This window comes from Alternaria infectoria (genome assembly GCF_024043175.1).
Source record: "Alternaria infectoria strain BMP 0036 chromosome Unknown scaffold_5, whole genome shotgun sequence".
NCBI classification, from domain to species: domain Eukaryota; kingdom Fungi; phylum Ascomycota; class Dothideomycetes; order Pleosporales; family Pleosporaceae; genus Alternaria; species Alternaria infectoria.
The window spans coordinates 1,016,315-1,032,487 of NW_026250694.1; the positions used below are offsets into that span (position 1 = coordinate 1,016,315).

General features: G+C 53.6%; 7 protein-coding genes across 7 annotated transcripts; 5 read left to right on the forward strand and 2 right to left on the reverse strand.

Moving 5' to 3' along the window:
• Window positions 1–626: 626 nt before the first annotated feature.
• On the reverse strand, window positions 627–2,111 carry J4E92_003996 (uncharacterized protein; the record flags this gene model as incomplete). Its single annotated transcript, XM_051495389.1, has 1 exon — window positions 627–2,111. The coding sequence occupies one exon, from the start codon at window positions 2,109–2,111 to the stop codon at window positions 627–629; it is 1,485 nt and encodes a 494-aa protein (XP_051354408.1).
• A 605-nt stretch (window positions 2,112–2,716) lies between these two features.
• On the forward strand, window positions 2,717–3,090 carry J4E92_003997 (uncharacterized protein; the record flags this gene model as incomplete). Its single annotated transcript, XM_051495390.1, has 3 exons — window positions 2,717–2,731; window positions 2,782–2,895; window positions 2,944–3,090. 3 exons carry the CDS (start codon window positions 2,717–2,719, stop codon window positions 3,088–3,090), a joined length of 276 nt encoding a protein of 91 aa, XP_051354409.1.
• Window positions 3,091–4,361: 1,271 nt separating this feature from the next.
• Window positions 4,362–5,595, forward strand: AOX1_1 (Alternative oxidase, mitochondrial precursor; the record flags this gene model as incomplete). Its single annotated transcript, XM_051495391.1, has 4 exons — window positions 4,362–4,611; window positions 4,664–4,976; window positions 5,032–5,369; window positions 5,423–5,595. 4 exons carry the CDS (start codon window positions 4,362–4,364, stop codon window positions 5,593–5,595), a joined length of 1,074 nt encoding a protein of 357 aa, XP_051354410.1.
• Window positions 5,596–7,827: 2,232 nt separating this feature from the next.
• AOX1_2 (Alternative oxidase, mitochondrial precursor) lies at window positions 7,828–9,928 on the forward strand (the record flags this gene model as incomplete). Its single annotated transcript, XM_051495392.1, has 3 exons — window positions 7,828–8,124; window positions 8,176–9,568; window positions 9,621–9,928. 3 exons carry the CDS (start codon window positions 7,828–7,830, stop codon window positions 9,926–9,928), a joined length of 1,998 nt encoding a protein of 665 aa, XP_051354411.1.
• A 341-nt stretch (window positions 9,929–10,269) lies between these two features.
• Window positions 10,270–11,673, forward strand: J4E92_004000 (uncharacterized protein; the record flags this gene model as incomplete). The annotated part of the gene is made up of 2 exons (XM_051495393.1): window positions 10,270–11,000; window positions 11,064–11,673. 2 exons carry the CDS (start codon window positions 10,270–10,272, stop codon window positions 11,671–11,673), a joined length of 1,341 nt encoding a protein of 446 aa, XP_051354412.1.
• A 1,277-nt stretch (window positions 11,674–12,950) lies between these two features.
• On the reverse strand, window positions 12,951–13,838 carry J4E92_004001 (uncharacterized protein; the record flags this gene model as incomplete). The annotated part of the gene is made up of 1 exon (XM_051495394.1): window positions 12,951–13,838. The coding sequence occupies one exon, from the start codon at window positions 13,836–13,838 to the stop codon at window positions 12,951–12,953; it is 888 nt and encodes a 295-aa protein (XP_051354413.1).
• A 1,407-nt stretch (window positions 13,839–15,245) lies between these two features.
• J4E92_004002 (uncharacterized protein) lies at window positions 15,246–15,948 on the forward strand (the record flags this gene model as incomplete). Its single annotated transcript, XM_051495395.1, has 2 exons — window positions 15,246–15,249; window positions 15,290–15,948. The coding sequence occupies 2 exons, from the start codon at window positions 15,246–15,248 to the stop codon at window positions 15,946–15,948; spliced, it is 663 nt and encodes a 220-aa protein (XP_051354414.1).
• Between the last annotated feature and the right edge of the window lie 225 nt (window positions 15,949–16,173).

Sequence of the window (16,173 nt, forward strand, 5' to 3'; positions counted from 1 at the left end):
AGGTCTAGAGACACCCGTTCACAAAACGTCCCGCTTGTGTCTCACCGGGCGCCGCTGTCCCCAATTTCCGCCAGCAGCCAGCTCCCCCCTGCTATCAGTGCTTTCATTCCCACTCATTCCTCTCATTGGCACTCAAGGTGCAACGCCTCGGTCTGTGCCACCCTTTCTAGACGCCTCGGTCGTCGATCTTATCGTTTGTGTTATACACGTTCACTATGTGCTATGCATGGTCATGTGCTCTCTACCCCGTATCGTGGTGGATCCGTCCCCGGTCCTTTGAGCTGGACGGAGCTGGATTGAATGGGATTTCTGATTGAGGACCTATTATACATTGGTACACATTATTTACATTCCGACTTGACTGTATATAACACTATAGATCTGCAAGCCGCAGGTGCAAAGGGGGTATCTATCTCAAGCCGCCTCCTATCGGCACGCTCTGAGCGGAATGGTAAAAGAGCCCTGCTTCCAACCAGGGAATACTCTTTGAGGAAATTCTCTATGGTGTGGAGTTGAGATTTGGGTGGACATGAGCTTCGTGCAAATTAGATAAAGGGTTAAGTGGGAAACATGGACAAGAAATGAAAGAAGGGTGAGATCCATGAATACTTTGCCATAAGGCCACTTCACAGCGCCTCGTAATTCGGGTCGATCTGTAGTGTAGGGGTTCTCGTTTGGTTCTTCTGCTTTTGCCATTCCGACGTGATTTCCTCACGCACGCCCTGGCACCATTGCAGGATGGCAGCATCGAACTTCTTCCACGCTTCTGCGTCCTCGCCGTGGACCACGTCCATGACATTAACGTCGAGTTTGATGTCCCAGCGTAACTCGGCGGCTTTGACCCAGTAGCGCAGGTTGTCAGCGCAGCGATACGGCTTGGCTGTGTCGGTGTGGTACGTCTTGATCTCTTCAAAGTGTCGTTTTGATTTTCGGACGAGAGTGTTGTGGAGATGTACGAGGCGCAGTCCGTTCTGTAGCGCGGCCAGGAAGGGTGTTGGGAGTTCAGAGTCGGCAGCGCTGGTCCACTCAGGCAGGGGCTCTGGATTGCTGTCAAACGACTTGAGGAAGAGCAGCTCCCTCTCGCGTTCTTTGCCCACCCAGTCACCCTCGCGCCACGACCAGCTTTCTCTTTCTGCAAGTTCCAAGCGCTCCTTCTCCTCTTCCGTGTCGAGCAGTGTGCCGATGTCGTCGACCCACTGCTTAAGTTGGGTGACTTCATACGGCTGCACGCCGTTTCCGAAGTTGCGAATGGCGAGACGTTTCAGTACCTCGAGTGTATCGTATAGTTCCTTTCGGATCGTCCGTTCCGACTTGATGGCGTAGAGTCGTTGTGGTTCTTCGTGTGCGGTGTAGTAGTTCTTCGCGGCGCGGATCGCGAGGGTGGTGACGTCCAAGAGATTAATGCCTTGTACTTCGTGCCAGCCTGACGCTTCCTCGCCACCGTTCTTCGCGGTCTTTCCGTCCGGCTGAACATCAGAGAAGCCCTTTTCGAGTTCGTGCAGATGCTTCATAGACTCGGCCAGCGATTCGCGTAGCTCGCGACGCAGGACAGTCATATCAGGCGGCGGCGGGACGTAGACGGGGTTGTTCTTGTAGGTGCTGACGGTAGGCGGGAGCATCATGGGCTCAGGGTCCTCCCACTGCATGGACGCCGTCTCGTCAAGCGGTGACTCGACGAAGCCCACTGGGTCATTCATCCCGTCTGGTGACGCCAGCGACATGGTCGAGAAGTCGGCATCGAGGCCAGGCGACATTGGTTCGTTGCCGCTCGCTGTGCGCGATCCGGGCTTGCGGCCTTTGGCCACGCGTCCCGTCGCGGTGTCGAGCAGGCCCGTCCGCGCGAAGTAGTACTGGAGATGTGCGATGGTGCCCAGGTTCATGACACTCTCTCTGTTCTTCGCCGATTTGGAGAATTCGGTGCCCTCGGGGCGCATGTAACCACGTCGCCTGCCGCCATCGGAGAGGCGCGAGCTCACTGAGCGCGCCGACGAGACAGACGACGCGGTTGAGACAGAGCGGTCGAGCGGGGGAATTGCGCCGATGGCCAGCGATGGGGTTGCCCAAGGGTCGGGCGAGGTTGAACGTGCGGGTGGGGAGTTGGGCGTGTCCATGGTGGTTGACAGGGGTGGCAGGTGCAGGGCCGTCGCAGTCGTGAGACTCCTTATCAGCAGAGAGATTCGGTGTTTTCGAATCCTAGGCATTTACGGAGCGGTGGCGGGTTATCTAGCACTGCTCTTGTTTGCGGAGCCTCCTGGGCAATGTGCGGTTGTTGCTATGTGAGTCGGGGTTGCGATAGGGGGCGTTTGATTAGAGGTTTCAGTAACGGGGAGCGACGCGAGATTGTATCCGAAAACAACGCGTGACTAGCGGCACCACATCGCCCTGAGCGTCCTCACCGATGCAATCTCCGTATAGCCGCGAACGCATGTCATTGCGATTATCCTTTGATCTGAACAGGTGTCAAAAGCAAATTCTCCTTTGCGGCGCCAGATGCCTCCCGCCCGCCTAAGGTTGCTTCTGGCCCCGCAATCCAGGTGAAAGCTCAAGGGTTCCTTCCCGAAGTAGCGTGTACCTTTCGCAATAACGATGACGTCGCACGCCTGCATGAGCATACGCCCTATATTACAAGCAGACATTTGCATGAATTTGATCTAGCAGACACCCCTCTCGCAACAACCCCACTCACATGAGACGATTCTTTGCAACTACAGCCAGAATGTCAAGCAAGCGAGTGCGTTGTCTGCCCACGTCACTAGTGGCAAAGCTGATGTAGCCACTCAGATCCAGTACAAAGTCGAGGGCGAGGTGCAGGGCGTCAACTTCCGATCCTTCACGCAAAAACAAGCAAAGAGTCTCGGTGTAACGGGCTTCGTGACCAATGCATCCGATGGGAGTGTGCGTATTTGACTCATACTTGCGTTGACCACCACTCATACCAGGCAGGTCCAAGGCGAGGCTCAGGGCAGCGAGGATAAGATCAAAGAGTTCGTTCAACACCTGAACAAGGGACCGTCGGCTGCATCAGTCTCAAAGGTTGACCATTCGGACATCTCGACCAAAGACGGTGAGAGCGGTTTCAACGTCCAGTAGTTGGTACTCGGCTCCCCAAACACAACCTTGGAAGACTCAACACACCTGCCGGCATTGACTTGAACCAACATCTGCCAATCATGTATGTCCTGCGCTACCGTAGCCCATCAATGGCATGAAAAGAGTAGTGTAATAGCATGCATCAATTTAAGTGCGATATCGGGCGTTTTCAGCCACAGGCTTTCTCTCGAGCACGCAGGCTACTCAATTATCATTGAGCTATGTTGCAGCAACATACATCGCGCACCGATAACATACTTGCTCAAAAAGCATCCTGCTCGTGACTTGCCGTGCGCACGTTCTTGCCGACTTGACGGCAGTCTTCGCCCTTTCTCAATCGGTCATCGGCAAGATGCTGAAAGTTTTCTCTTTAGGTGAAGCAAGACCCCGTCGCTAGTGTGTCAATGAAGTCTAGACAGCTCGCACGTCCACAGGTGTGATTGATCTGAGTCGAAGATCGATATGCTGAAGCTGCCAACACCACCTAGGCATAGCACCGCGTCTTGAGGTAGCAGCCACAAAGCATTCTACCGCTTAATGTTGACCATGAAACCATGTACCAGGTCATCAAAGCCACAGACGAAAGATTACTATCATGGTACAGCTATATTTCGATGTTGCGCCGTGGCGTCAGCCCTATCAGCGGGTCTACGGCAAACAACGAGACCCCGATCTCAGTCAGCGAGACCCCGACGAGCTTCTTCCGGAAGCAGCGACCACGCATCCAACGCAACAACATCGTCCGTTCATCGTACACGGTTCTGAAAAACCACCAAGCTTGCTTTGATCAGTCGCATTATACTTTCGTATCTTTTTCTTCGTCGCCAAAGTCCCCCTTTGAGCTGTTGGACAGGGGTAGGTAAAATGTCTTGGCAGGGCGATCCCGGTTCCTTCCGTCAGCTGAATCACCACTCCTCTCAGCCACCTCAAACTCGTCTTTGCACGCGACCGATACGCCCGTAATTGACGACTGCTGACACTTCCGGCCTCTGGAATGCACCCCATTCGCTCGCCGAGTCGCCGCAGGACGGGTATGGCGCGGTGTAGCGGCGGCATCCCATGCCCATTCCTGCTTCACCCTAATGATGACTGAACGCGCCAGGCAGGCACGAGTACTGCTCGATAGTTTTTTTTTAGGTGTCAGATATAAAGGACCAACGTGTGCCTCAGTCGTGCTTCTTGCTAACCATCAGCACTTACCATTGCAGTTGATATCGCCACTTGCCCTACATACGCCTACTCAACATATACAAGTATACCCTAAACCGCAGATGATCCCCACCAGAGCAACAACACGGGGATCAACCACCTCGAAGCGGGCTACGGCTCAGCTTATCAAGTCCTTCCAGAGCTACAATGCTGGATTCCGGCCCACATTCGTTGCGGTACAGCACTTCCAGTCACCAGTTGGTCAGAGGCATTTCACCTCTTCACCAAATGGCGGAGCCAAGATCGTAGAGTTCTTTGAGAAGCACCCGACAGAGAAGGTCCGCAAGACGCATGCAGCATGGCCTCATCCAGGTACGTACCCTCCAAGTACACAACGCCTTGACAACCAGCTAATACCTACCAGTATACACCGAAGAGCAGATGAACCAAGTCACGATCGCGCACCGAGAAGCGAAGACCATGTCCGACAAGGTCGCCCTCATCGCCGTAAAGATCCTACGCTGGGGTCTTGACAAAGCAACTGGATACAAGCATCAGAAGGCTGTGGATGTGGATGCGAAAGACCCACTGGCAAAGCGGAAGGCTTTTGCAATGAATGAAGAGAAGTATCTCATTCGAAATGTCTTCTTGGAGAGTGTGGCTGGTGTACCCGGCATGGTCGCTGGTATGCTTCGCCACTTGCACTCCATGAGACGGATGAAGCGCGACAATGGATGGTATGCATACTCGCTTATTGGAATACGAAGTCGTTGCTAATACATCATTCGCAAGGATTGAATCGCTACTCGAAGAAAGCTACAACGAACGAATGCACCTACTCGTCTTCCTCAAGATGCAAAAGCCAGGACGCTTCATGCGTCTGATGGTATTAGGCGCCCAAGGAGTCTGGTGCAACGCATTGTTCTTCGCCTACCTCCTCAGTCCCCGCACCGTCCATCGATTCGTAGGATATCTCGAAGAGGAAGCCGTCATCACATACACACGCCAGATCGAGGATCTTGATGCAGGCCGCCTGCCTAAGTGGGCGAAGATGGAGGCACCCGAGATCGCGGTAGACTACTGGCAGATGCCTGAAGGCCACCGCACAATGCGAGATCTGCTCCTCTACAGTGCGTATACCCCTGATCCTTCCATGCAGCACAGCCCACTAACCCAATCCTAGTCCGCGCAGACGAATCCAAGCACCGAGAGGTTAATCACACGTTCGGTAACCTCGACCAGAAGGAAGACCCTAACCCATACGTGAGCGAATACCGGAACCCAGAGGAGCCTCATCCGACCAAGGACCTTGCCCACATGAAGCCGACTGGCTGGGAGAGACACGAAATCATCTGAGGACCCCCATTGCTTTACTTGTTAGCGATTTGCTCGGCATACACGGCGTCTTTGGTTTCCATTCTCCGCTCTTACAAAATTGCATTTCGGCGTTATAAGACATCTTGGAATATTGGAAAAACGATACCCAGATCAAGATGGGTGTCATGAGGAGTAGATGCATCATGTATCCCTAGACTTTCGGACCTTCTACAGATTCAGATTCAATCTCAATTCCAAGCGGTGTGCTCCCATCGGATCCGCATCTCGATATACAGTAGCCCCAGCACAATAGCCGGTGGTGGTGCTAGGTATAGCAATCATTTGACATCACGAAGCTTCATCGATATTCAGCACAGAGTCGCTAGGTGGATCGCGGCACATCCGGAGATGGAGTAGGCTCGAGGAAGGACCGTTCAGGACCAGGGCGCATTTCGCGCTGACTGGCGGCCTGAACGACCGATGCCAAGTTCGACGCGGATGCAACGCGTGCCCCAGCCTCCTCCTTGACTTGCAGAATAGCGGTTTCAAGGTAGCGGAAACTTTCCGGTCAGCATCTGCATAAACATCTCCACGTAAGCCCCAGCCCATGCATTCATGACGAGTCAGTCACATAGGGGCGCGTTTCGCGCAGCCTCGCGCAGCCTCAAAAAAGGAACCTCGCGGTAGCGTGCCGATCTGGACAAGCCCAAGACCAAGACCGCCAAACTTCAATACCGTCCTAATGCAGCTACTGCTGAGTATGATTCGATAAAACACACGTTCGCTTCGCTTTGCTGTGGCCGATGTAGAGTTGCGATCGCTGAGGTCTACAGTTTAGTGGGCATGAACTGTACCTCGGGAATAAGGTAACATCGTGACATTAAGGGTCGCCTTTGGGTTTGCGGCTCACAGGGTCTAGTAGCAAGTCGATGTGAACTATCTCGACGGACAGAATGTACAACAGCAGGAAGCCATTCCTTTCCCGTACGAGACCGTTTCCAACGACTGGTTTACCGTTCTTCCGTGGTTCGAAGCGGAGCTAACCCCGCACTTACTCGCACTAGCTTCGACGCCAAGGGCAGACCTCCTCTCAACGTGAGGCACAACGACTACGGCACTGGGTGGGTGGGGGAGTGGAGTTGGAAGGATGGTGATGGATATCCTGTCTTTGCTGACTCTCACTTTACCATGGATGCCATCAACGCCGATGATAACCTCCAATCCATTGATACCTCCGTCAACCACGAGTGCGCCGAGCGCGTGAGGCACCCACAGTACATCCGTGCATCTCTCGTGGAAGAATGCGGATGTGGGGTGCAGTAGTCGCCATGAGACGTCAGCGCCGCAAGACCCCCGCAGAGGGACGCGAGCTAATCCCTCTTGCCGCAGCTGCATGAGCTTCCAGGACTATCATCCTTGAAGCTACTTGGAGCTCTGGAAAGCACAGCATAGAGTGCTTGAACCTGTCTGGCCATTGCGAAAGCCCGCGCAAAGATTTCGGATCAATTCCTTCTCTGTGCATCCGTCATAAACGATTCTCATATCTCGGTTATCGCTTTCCCGACGGCGGCTCACTCAAACGCCTCGTTCATTCCTGTTTATACGTGATACGCTGGAGCTCGACGCCTGGGGACGCTACATCGGCCTCTCAGCTTCGGGTCCGCAATGCTTACCCCCAAGAGTGGGCCTGTGTACGCAACCGAGCATGTCTTCTTACTGGATATGTTGCTTCTCCGCACCCAACTAGCAAACATGAAAACTGCAGCGTCTATCCCAGTCCGGTCTTTATCCAGTACCGTCGGGACGGTATGTACCCTTGCGCGAGCATTCCGACCAATCATTGTTTGCGCACCTACCCTGTGGAAGTCCGGCATAGACGCAGCCTACCTTGCGGATCCGCAAGTTTAACATGCCGCTCCCCTTCGAATGGCCTCGACGGCGACCCCTGCGGTCCCATGATGGATGGTCGCAGCCAACGTCTAAGCCTCTTTGGCTGGGGAGGCTGGCCAAATGGTACATGTCCCCTCTTCGGTGCATGCATCTTGCTGCTATCGGAATTGACGGCTGATGGACAGCGCGTAGTGACACAGCCTAGATGACGGACCCTCCTTGAAGCCGAAGATCCTGGAGATGCGGGGTCTGAACAGTTTAAAGAGACGTCGTGCCTTCGACTGAGAAGAGCATCATGCCCAGTTGACTTGTCTCCTGCGGTCAACGATACAACAATAACACCTTTCTAATTATATCTTTATCTCATCGACAGCCTTCAAGATGACGATTCCCGATGAGGTCGACATCATCGTGTGTGGAGGTGGTTCTTGTGGTTGTGTGGTTGCTGGACGTCTGGCCAATCTCGACCACAACCTCCAGGTCCTCTTGATTGAGGGTGGAGAGAACAACCTGAACAACCCATGGGTCTTCCGCCCGGGTATCTACCCGAGGAACATGAAGTTGGACAGCAAGACTGCCACTTTCTACTACTCTCGTCCCTCGGAGTGGCTTGATGGCCGCCGAGCTGTTGTGCCCGTCGCCAACATCCTCGGAGGTGGATCTTCCATCAACTTCATGGTAAGAACTTCCCATCCACATTATCATTAGCAGTTATTGACTTCCCATCAGATGTACACTCGTGCCTCCGCTTCCGACTACGATGATTTCCAGGCCAAGGGTTGGACCACCAAGGAGCTCATTCCCTTGATGAAGAAGCACGAGACCTACCAACGTTCCTGCAACAACCGCGACATCCACGGTTTCGAGGGACCCATCAAGGTCTCGTTCGGTAACTACACATACCCGATCAAGGAGGACTTCCTCCGTGCCACCGAATCTCAGGGCATCCCGACCACCGACGATCTCCAGGACCTGACCACTGGCCACGGTGCCGAGCACTGGCTCAAGTGGATCAACCGCGATACCGGACGACGATCTGACTCTGCTCACGGCTACATCCACAGCACCCGCGCTGTTCACCAGAACCTGCACCTCCTCACCAGTAACAAAGTTGAGAAGGTCATTCTTGAGGGAGACCGCGCCGTTGGCGTCAAGGTTGTTCCGACCAAGCCTCTCCACCCCGAACAGCAGATGTCGAGGGTCATCAAGGCTCGCAAGCAGATCATCGTCTCCGGTGGTACTCTGAGCTCTCCTCTCATCCTTCAGCGCTCTGGTATCGGTGACCCAGAGAAGCTCCGCAAGGCTGGCGTCAAGCCTCTCGTCGATCTTCCTGGTGTTGGTCTCAACTTCCAGGATCATTACTTGACCTTCGCCACCTACCGCGCTAAGCCTCATGTCGAATCTTTCGACGACTTCGTCCGTGGCGACCCCAAGGTCCAGGAGGCGGTCTTCCAGCAATGGAACATCAACGGCACTGGCCCACTCGCCACCAATGGTATCGAGGCTGGTGTCAAGATCCGACCGACTGAGGAAGAACTCAACATGATGGACAGCTGGCCATGCAAGGAGTTCCGCTCGGGCTGGGACTCGTACTTCAAGGACAAGCCCGACAAGCCCGTCATGCATTACTCCGTTATTGCTGGTTGGTTCGGTGACCACATGGTCATGCCACCGGGCAAGTTCTTCACCATGTTCCACTTCCTCGAGTATCCCTTCTCTCGTGGTTCCACGCACATTGTGTCGCCAAACCCGTACGAGGCCCCCGACTTCGACGCTGGCTTCATGAACGACAAGCGCGACATGGCTCCTATGGTCTGGGGTTACATCAAGTCCCGTGAGACTGCCCGCCGTATGGACGCCTACGCTGGTGAGGTGCAGGCCATGCACCCCTTCTACGGCTACGACAGCCCAGCCCGTGCCAAGGATATGGATCTTCAAACCACCAACGCCTACGCGCTCCCTGGTAACATCACGGCCGGTATCCAGCACGGATCTTGGACTATGCCCATCGAGAAGGGTCGTGCAGCCAAGCCCAACTTCTTGAGCTCGAGCTGCCAGGACATTCAGGAGGACTTGCAGTACTCCACCGAGGACATCAAGCACATTGAGGACTGGACCAAGCGTATGTATTCCCCTACTCATGAGTCGTCGGACATCTCACTAACACACTACAGGCCACGTTGAGACCACCTGGCACTCGCTCGGTACCTGCTCCATGGCACCCAGGAACGGCAACTCCATCGTCAAGCACGGTGTGCTCGACGAGCGCCTCAACGTCCACGGTGTCAAGGGCCTCAAGGTCGCCGACTTGTCCATCTGCCCCGACAACGTCGGTTGCAACACGTACTCGACTGCGCTCCTCATTGGCGAGAAGTGCGCCGTGCTTACGGGTGAGGACTTGGGCTACAGCGGCAGCGCCCTCGACATGAAGGTCCCCAACTACCACGCCCCGAGGGAGATTGCTGGACTGTCGCGCTTGTAAAAAGTCGCTGGGTTAGGATGTCTGTTATATAGTTTTCATGATTAAAACGAGTTAATGTTATGTTGTGTACAGTTACACTTTGTGTCTCGTCGTGATTGTGATGTTTGGTTGTGACTGCTGGCTTACTCTTCCGACGATGTCGTGATCACGCTAGTACCCATCTCCACCTCATCCATTGGTCGTTCCTGAATTGCTAGCCGCTGACCCACATGGCATGAAATGTTTAGTCGAAGACCGGAGGCACCGCATACCTCTTTGTGTAAGCCTTCCTGTCTGTCTTTACATTCCACTTTTCCTTTTCCCTTCCTAGCCTTCGCGGACAGTCGCCAAACCCAGCCACCATGTCCGCACTAACCCTCAAACGTGCATCGCAAACCGCGACCAAGATCACGCGACCAGCCTTCCAACACACCATCCGCAATCTAGCAACCGTATCACCAGTACAAACAACGACCCGCAACCACAAAATCGTCGTAATCGGCGGCGGCTCAGCCGGCATATCCCTCTCTCACCAACTCCTGCGCAAAGGAAACTTTTCCCAAGACGACATCGCCATCATAGACCCCGCGCAATGGCACCACTACCAACCGGGCTGGACGCTCGTAGGCGGCGGTCTAAAAAAGAAAGAAGATCTGCGCCGCCCCTTGAAAGAGCTCATGGATCCACGCTTCAAATTCTACAACAGCGCTGTAGGAAGCTTTGCACCAGAGGAAAATTACGTCCTGACCAGTAACGGCGAGAAGATTGGGTATGAACAGCTGGTTGTTGTGCCCGGTATCACGCTTGACTATGGTAGTGTGAGTGGGTTGAAGGAGGCGTTGGAGGAGAAAGATGCTATGGTGAGCACGATCTACGACTATGCGTATTGCGATAAGGCGTATGAGAATGTGAAGAAGTTCAAAAAGGGTGAGGCGGTGTTCACACAGCCAGCTGGTGTGGTCAAGTGTGCGGGCGCGCCGCAGAAGATCATGTGGCTTGCGTTGGATTACTGGAAGGATGCTGGGCTGTATCCGAAGGATATCAACGTCGCTTTTGCGACGGGGTTGCCGACGATGTTCGGTGTGCCGAAATAGTAAGTCGTCTCCTCTACCTGCCAGCATGCAAACGAGGCAGAAATGTGCTAACACCGCACCAGCGCAGCAACGCTCGAAAAGCTCCGCGTAGAACGCGGCGTAGATGGTCTCTTCCAACACGACCTTACTTCCATCAATGGCAACACCGCAACCTTCAAATCCCCCAACTCCCCCACCCCAGTGAAGAAACACTTCGACTTCCTGCACGTCGCGCCCAAGAACGTGCCTTGGGGGTTCATCAAATCTAGCCCTCTCGCAAACGAAGCAGGCTATGTTTCCGTCTCGGATTCTACAACGCAGCACACTTCTTACCCTAACATCTGGTCCATAGGCGACGCATCCTCTTTACCGACATCTAAAACCGTGGCTGCCATCACGGCCGAAGCACCGGTGTTGGTGTCTAACGTACTCTCAGCGACGGAGGGCAAGGAGCTAACGGCTAGTTACGATGGGTATACGTCTTGTCCGTTGCTGACGGGGAGGAAGGAGGTGTTGCTTGCGGAGTTTATGTATGGGGGTGTGCCGAAGGAGACGTTCAATGGGCTATTGGGAATTGATCAGGGAGTGCCGCGGAAGGCGTTTTACTGGCTGAAGAAGGACTTCTTTCCGTGGGTTTATGGGAAGTATCATGTCAAGGGCGAGTGGGCGGGGCCGAAGGGGTTGGCTAGGTGAGTGGAAAGTGCGATGGGTTCGCGCCGCATGAGGCCGGGTAGACGAATCGTCGGCATGTGAGTGTCTTATGACGATGTGTAGTCTTCTTCTTTCAGCTAAAGATGTCATCTCGACGAAATGCGAGAAGCTAATGGATATGTAGATCCCTGTAAGATCGAGATTAATATTGAAACATGGGGTTGACACTCAAACTTGAAATGATTGTGACTGATGTGACAAAGAATGCACGGTGTTCATGTCGTAGTTTCGTTTGTTCGTCAGCTCCTTCCAGCGAATGCTGAGCCACAACGTGTTGACACAGAGTGGCGCTGATTCGAGGTGGAGCCCACCGGAACGCGACGTGGTCCGTGCCACCAAAGCTGTCCACGGACAGCCCTACTGAACTAATCCCGCAGAAGGCACGCACAGTGTATTACGAAAATGGACCTGTCGCGTGCTACCGACGCATACATACAGCCGCTTTCGCAGGAATGGACCTTAGCAGTCGGACGATTTCTCGGCCCCCAACAGCCTTTTGCTGTTCCGACCGAGCATCCCCGTCGCCAGTTGTTACGAGACGCGGCCCAGCAACTGCAGAGTGGCAATATGGTGACCGACAACATCATTATGGAATATACACGAATTCTCCAAGCACTTGGTCCAAAGGCGAATGCGACCGCGATTTACATGGATACACACGCTCTTACAACGCTCCTCCGAGCAAATACGGATAGGACAACACCTAAGCTTCGCGCACTTGATAATGTCTCAAGTGGCACATCCGCTGACCATATCTTCTGGATAATACACCATGGATTTCTGCCTCACTGGAGCTTAGTGCATATACACGTTGCTCGAACGTCTATCGTTGCGTATGACCCTTACCCAAGTCTCAACAAATCATTCACGGCGAGTGCGACCGAGGCAATATACTCTTACTGGAAGAAGCATTGTGTAAGAGACAGCAGTGGATGGCGAATTGAGGACGCAGACTGGAACAGCTATGGCTGCGTTCAGGCTAAAGAGTCGAATGATTGTGGTATACTCTGCATGCTTCTTTTACGGGTACTGCAAGGCCACGACCGTCTGCCGAAGTTGCCGATAGAAGAAGAAGAACGAGAAAAGCTCATGTATATAGTGGGCGCACGAATGCGTCTACGTATCGCAGCTGAATTGATCGCGAACCAGGCCAACCCTTCTGATAACCAAATCCCCACCTGGCTGAAAGATACCCCTTGAGGGCCACACCAATGGCACTGTCCACGGACGAGCATCGCTACTTTGATCATCATTACGCATCATCCCACCGCTTCCACCTCTTTCCCGAAAGCCTTCACCCTCTCGGTGAGCTCGTCCCGTCTCTGTCCAAGCTGACGCGCTAATTGCTCAGACGATTTCATCAAGGACCCCAGGCTTTCGCGCGACTCTTGGATATGGATATTCACGGCCTCTGCGTTGCTTGCAGCTGTCGCCACCCTTCCGAGATGTGCTTGTAGCACCTCCAGAGCCGTGCGGAAGCCCTTCTTGCGGAAGTCTGGGCTCTTCATCCAGCTCAGGGCCAACCTGAACCTGAGAGAATCGGGCTTAGAATACTCTGTGATTTCTTTCTTAGCCCATTTCAAGAATTCTTCTGTTTTCTCTGGAGGCTTCTCGAGCTCTATGGGAGCCTGTTCGACCGTCTGATTGGGAGTGTGTGGTGGTTCGGTAGCCGCGATGTATGGTGTGACATCCTCCAATGTCCACACTCCTGGCGTCTCAGACTGCCAGAATTGCGCAGGAAGTTTTTCTGTGAACTCTGTCTCATCTAGAACCACCCCTGCTCGGTCTACTCCTCCTTTCATAATGTAGGTCGTATAAAGCAACTTGACAGCATTAACTTTCACATCGTCCGTGGTCGTATTTTGTTCTTTCGTTCGCTTCAACGCAGACTTCCCATCATTGTCGGTACGCTTTCTCTTCGCCCTCATCGCATCGGCTGTCCGCGGACGGTTCTCTGGTCTGGTGTTATAATCGCCTGATTGGTAGAAGCTTGGTGGAAAATTTCGGTCTGTGTGCTTGCTGGTGTAATGGAGGAATCTTGTGTCTGGTTTCGATGCCGCTCTCTTCCATTTCTCTGCTTCGGTTTCTCCAATTTTCATTGTTGCAGCGGTCTTGCCGAGATTATCGATATCTTGTTCAAGGTCCATCGTTGTTGGTATAGTTAAGTGGAAGAGGCACGAAGCCAGGTCGTCAGTAAGTATTGCAGTCGAAGCTTCGCTTATTGAAGCATACCGGTTATATCGAAGCCACCTTTACCTGGTATCTTCTCTCACCCTGGCCGTTGTAGCCAAAAGCTTGGAGGGCGGCTGGCATGTGTGTTGCGTTCCCCCTATGAGGGCTCTCTTATAAGAGCATTAGGGCATACTAGTACCCAAGGTGGGTCCTTTTGTGGCGTGCATGAAAGGACGGCTAATGCCATGTCTCTTTTATCAGTTCGTCTGCGTGCAGTGAGGTGTACCATCGTAAACAGTGCGAAAGCGCAGGTAGGTCAATAGGTGGTCCTCGCTGTTTCGCACGTCTCTTCAAGACGTGGAGGTTTGGCTCTACAGTAGTGAACTAGTGGGTCCGCGCAGTTCGATGTGTTTCCACGTGGGCGGTGAAGCGCAGTTCGCGTGCGTGACGCGCCGTCTGGCCAAAGTCACGACGCGTCGGCCGATAAGTCTCTTTCACCCCGTCCTGAACGAGCCTTGACTCTCCATCGCTCGCACCGTGACACCTCGCAAGTGATTCGAGATGCCACCGAAAAGATCAGCCTCGATGGCGGGCAGCAGCTGCGACATTCGAAGCTTTTTCAAGCCAACACAAGCTACGACGTCAAGTAGCTCACCAATCACAACCGAAGTGAAGGCTACTACAATCGCGCAGTCAGCCGACCGAAGATCTACTACGCCAACTCGTGGCACCGAAATGGATACTACTACGTCTCGAGAACCACAAGCGGTAGGCATGTCGTCGCCAGTCCTGTCCGCGGACAGCTCAATGCCACCGGCAGTAAGGATGTCGCCGTCAACCTCGTCCATGGACAGCTCGATCCCATTCCCGCAAATTGCACCAAACACGTCCAGGTGCCCGTTCAAGGCGCAAGGCGAGTCGTGCAAGTCGGGCACGTTTAAGGACTTGAAGGCACTTGCGAACCATTGTCGTTCCAAGCACCCTGGCAGGATAATCGTCGAGTTTGAAGATGACCCGGTGTTGCAGGATGGCACTAATAGGATTCCATGTCGCAAGGGATGCGGATCAGTCTTCAGCAGTTATGGGGCTTCGTTATATCATTCGAAGTCGTGCGACGACGACACCGTCACCGTCAAAGATTGCCCTTGGCCAGAGTGCACGGAGCTGTCCATGGACATCCGAGCGTACGGTACTCATGCTGGCATGCATGTACACGATTCGAGGGGGCTTTATAGGTGCAGTAAATGCGAGAACCGCTATTGCGACCTGTACCTCCTAGCTTCACACGAGTCCGGATGCAAGGGCGAAGATGGAGAACTCACAGCGCGATTTGACGGCGTTTTCCGGGTCAATTATCAAAAGTCTATGACCAGCGAAGCACCATGCGTGCTTGCAGTAGTAAGAGCCTCGAGTGAACCACCTAAAGCCTGGAAGGCCGGAGAGGAGCACCTGGCCGATGGCATAAAGATATGGGCCAAAAATCTTTTTGACGAGTTCGCGATCGACTACGATAGCAAGGAGGGCATCGATGCTACACTCGTTGCGATGTCCTACGTCCATACATCAGTCGCTCCTACAGGACAGTTCTCTCAGGCGCACACGACCACCGACCCAACCCGAAGGGCCTATTATGCTCGCGCACATAAATTTACGCATAATATCGACAGTTTTCTGGAGCATTCCACCGCTCGTGGAACCAAGCCTGTTATACTTTCCATCGGCCTAGATGGGTTCGCATGCAAGGCAACCCTAATCCTACCGTGGCTACAACGCTCACCGCCATTTACACTCATTATTCGCGAAAACACCCTAGCGTATGGTATGGATGCAGCATACTTCCCTCAGTACCCTTCGGGTTTGTACTATGGCTTCTTCGAGTCTCAAGAGTTAGTCCAGGCGCTGTCCACGGACAAGGCGGTAGGCGACGCCGTCAAGAACCTTTTGGGGGCCTGGAAGGCCTGTCAAGATTGGAAAGACGGGTCTCCTGCACACAATGGTCGTCTGATCGGGCGTAACGGCGATCACAAACGTGTGCCCAAGAAGGCAAAACGAGGCCCAATCACAACCGGCTCTCGCGGTAACTAGCGACCTAACCAACTCCTTCGAATGAGAATCAGCTCGCACGACGACATCGAATGTCCAAGGCCTTACTATTTTCGCGAAACAAACTCTTTTCTATACGCTTACGATACTATTATATCACGACATGACGACATGACGACATCACTTAGTTATATCCGCGCGACATCTCTCATCTTCCTACTACATTTCTGTTTCAATTTCTACGCGTACCAAAAGCTTTACCTTTTA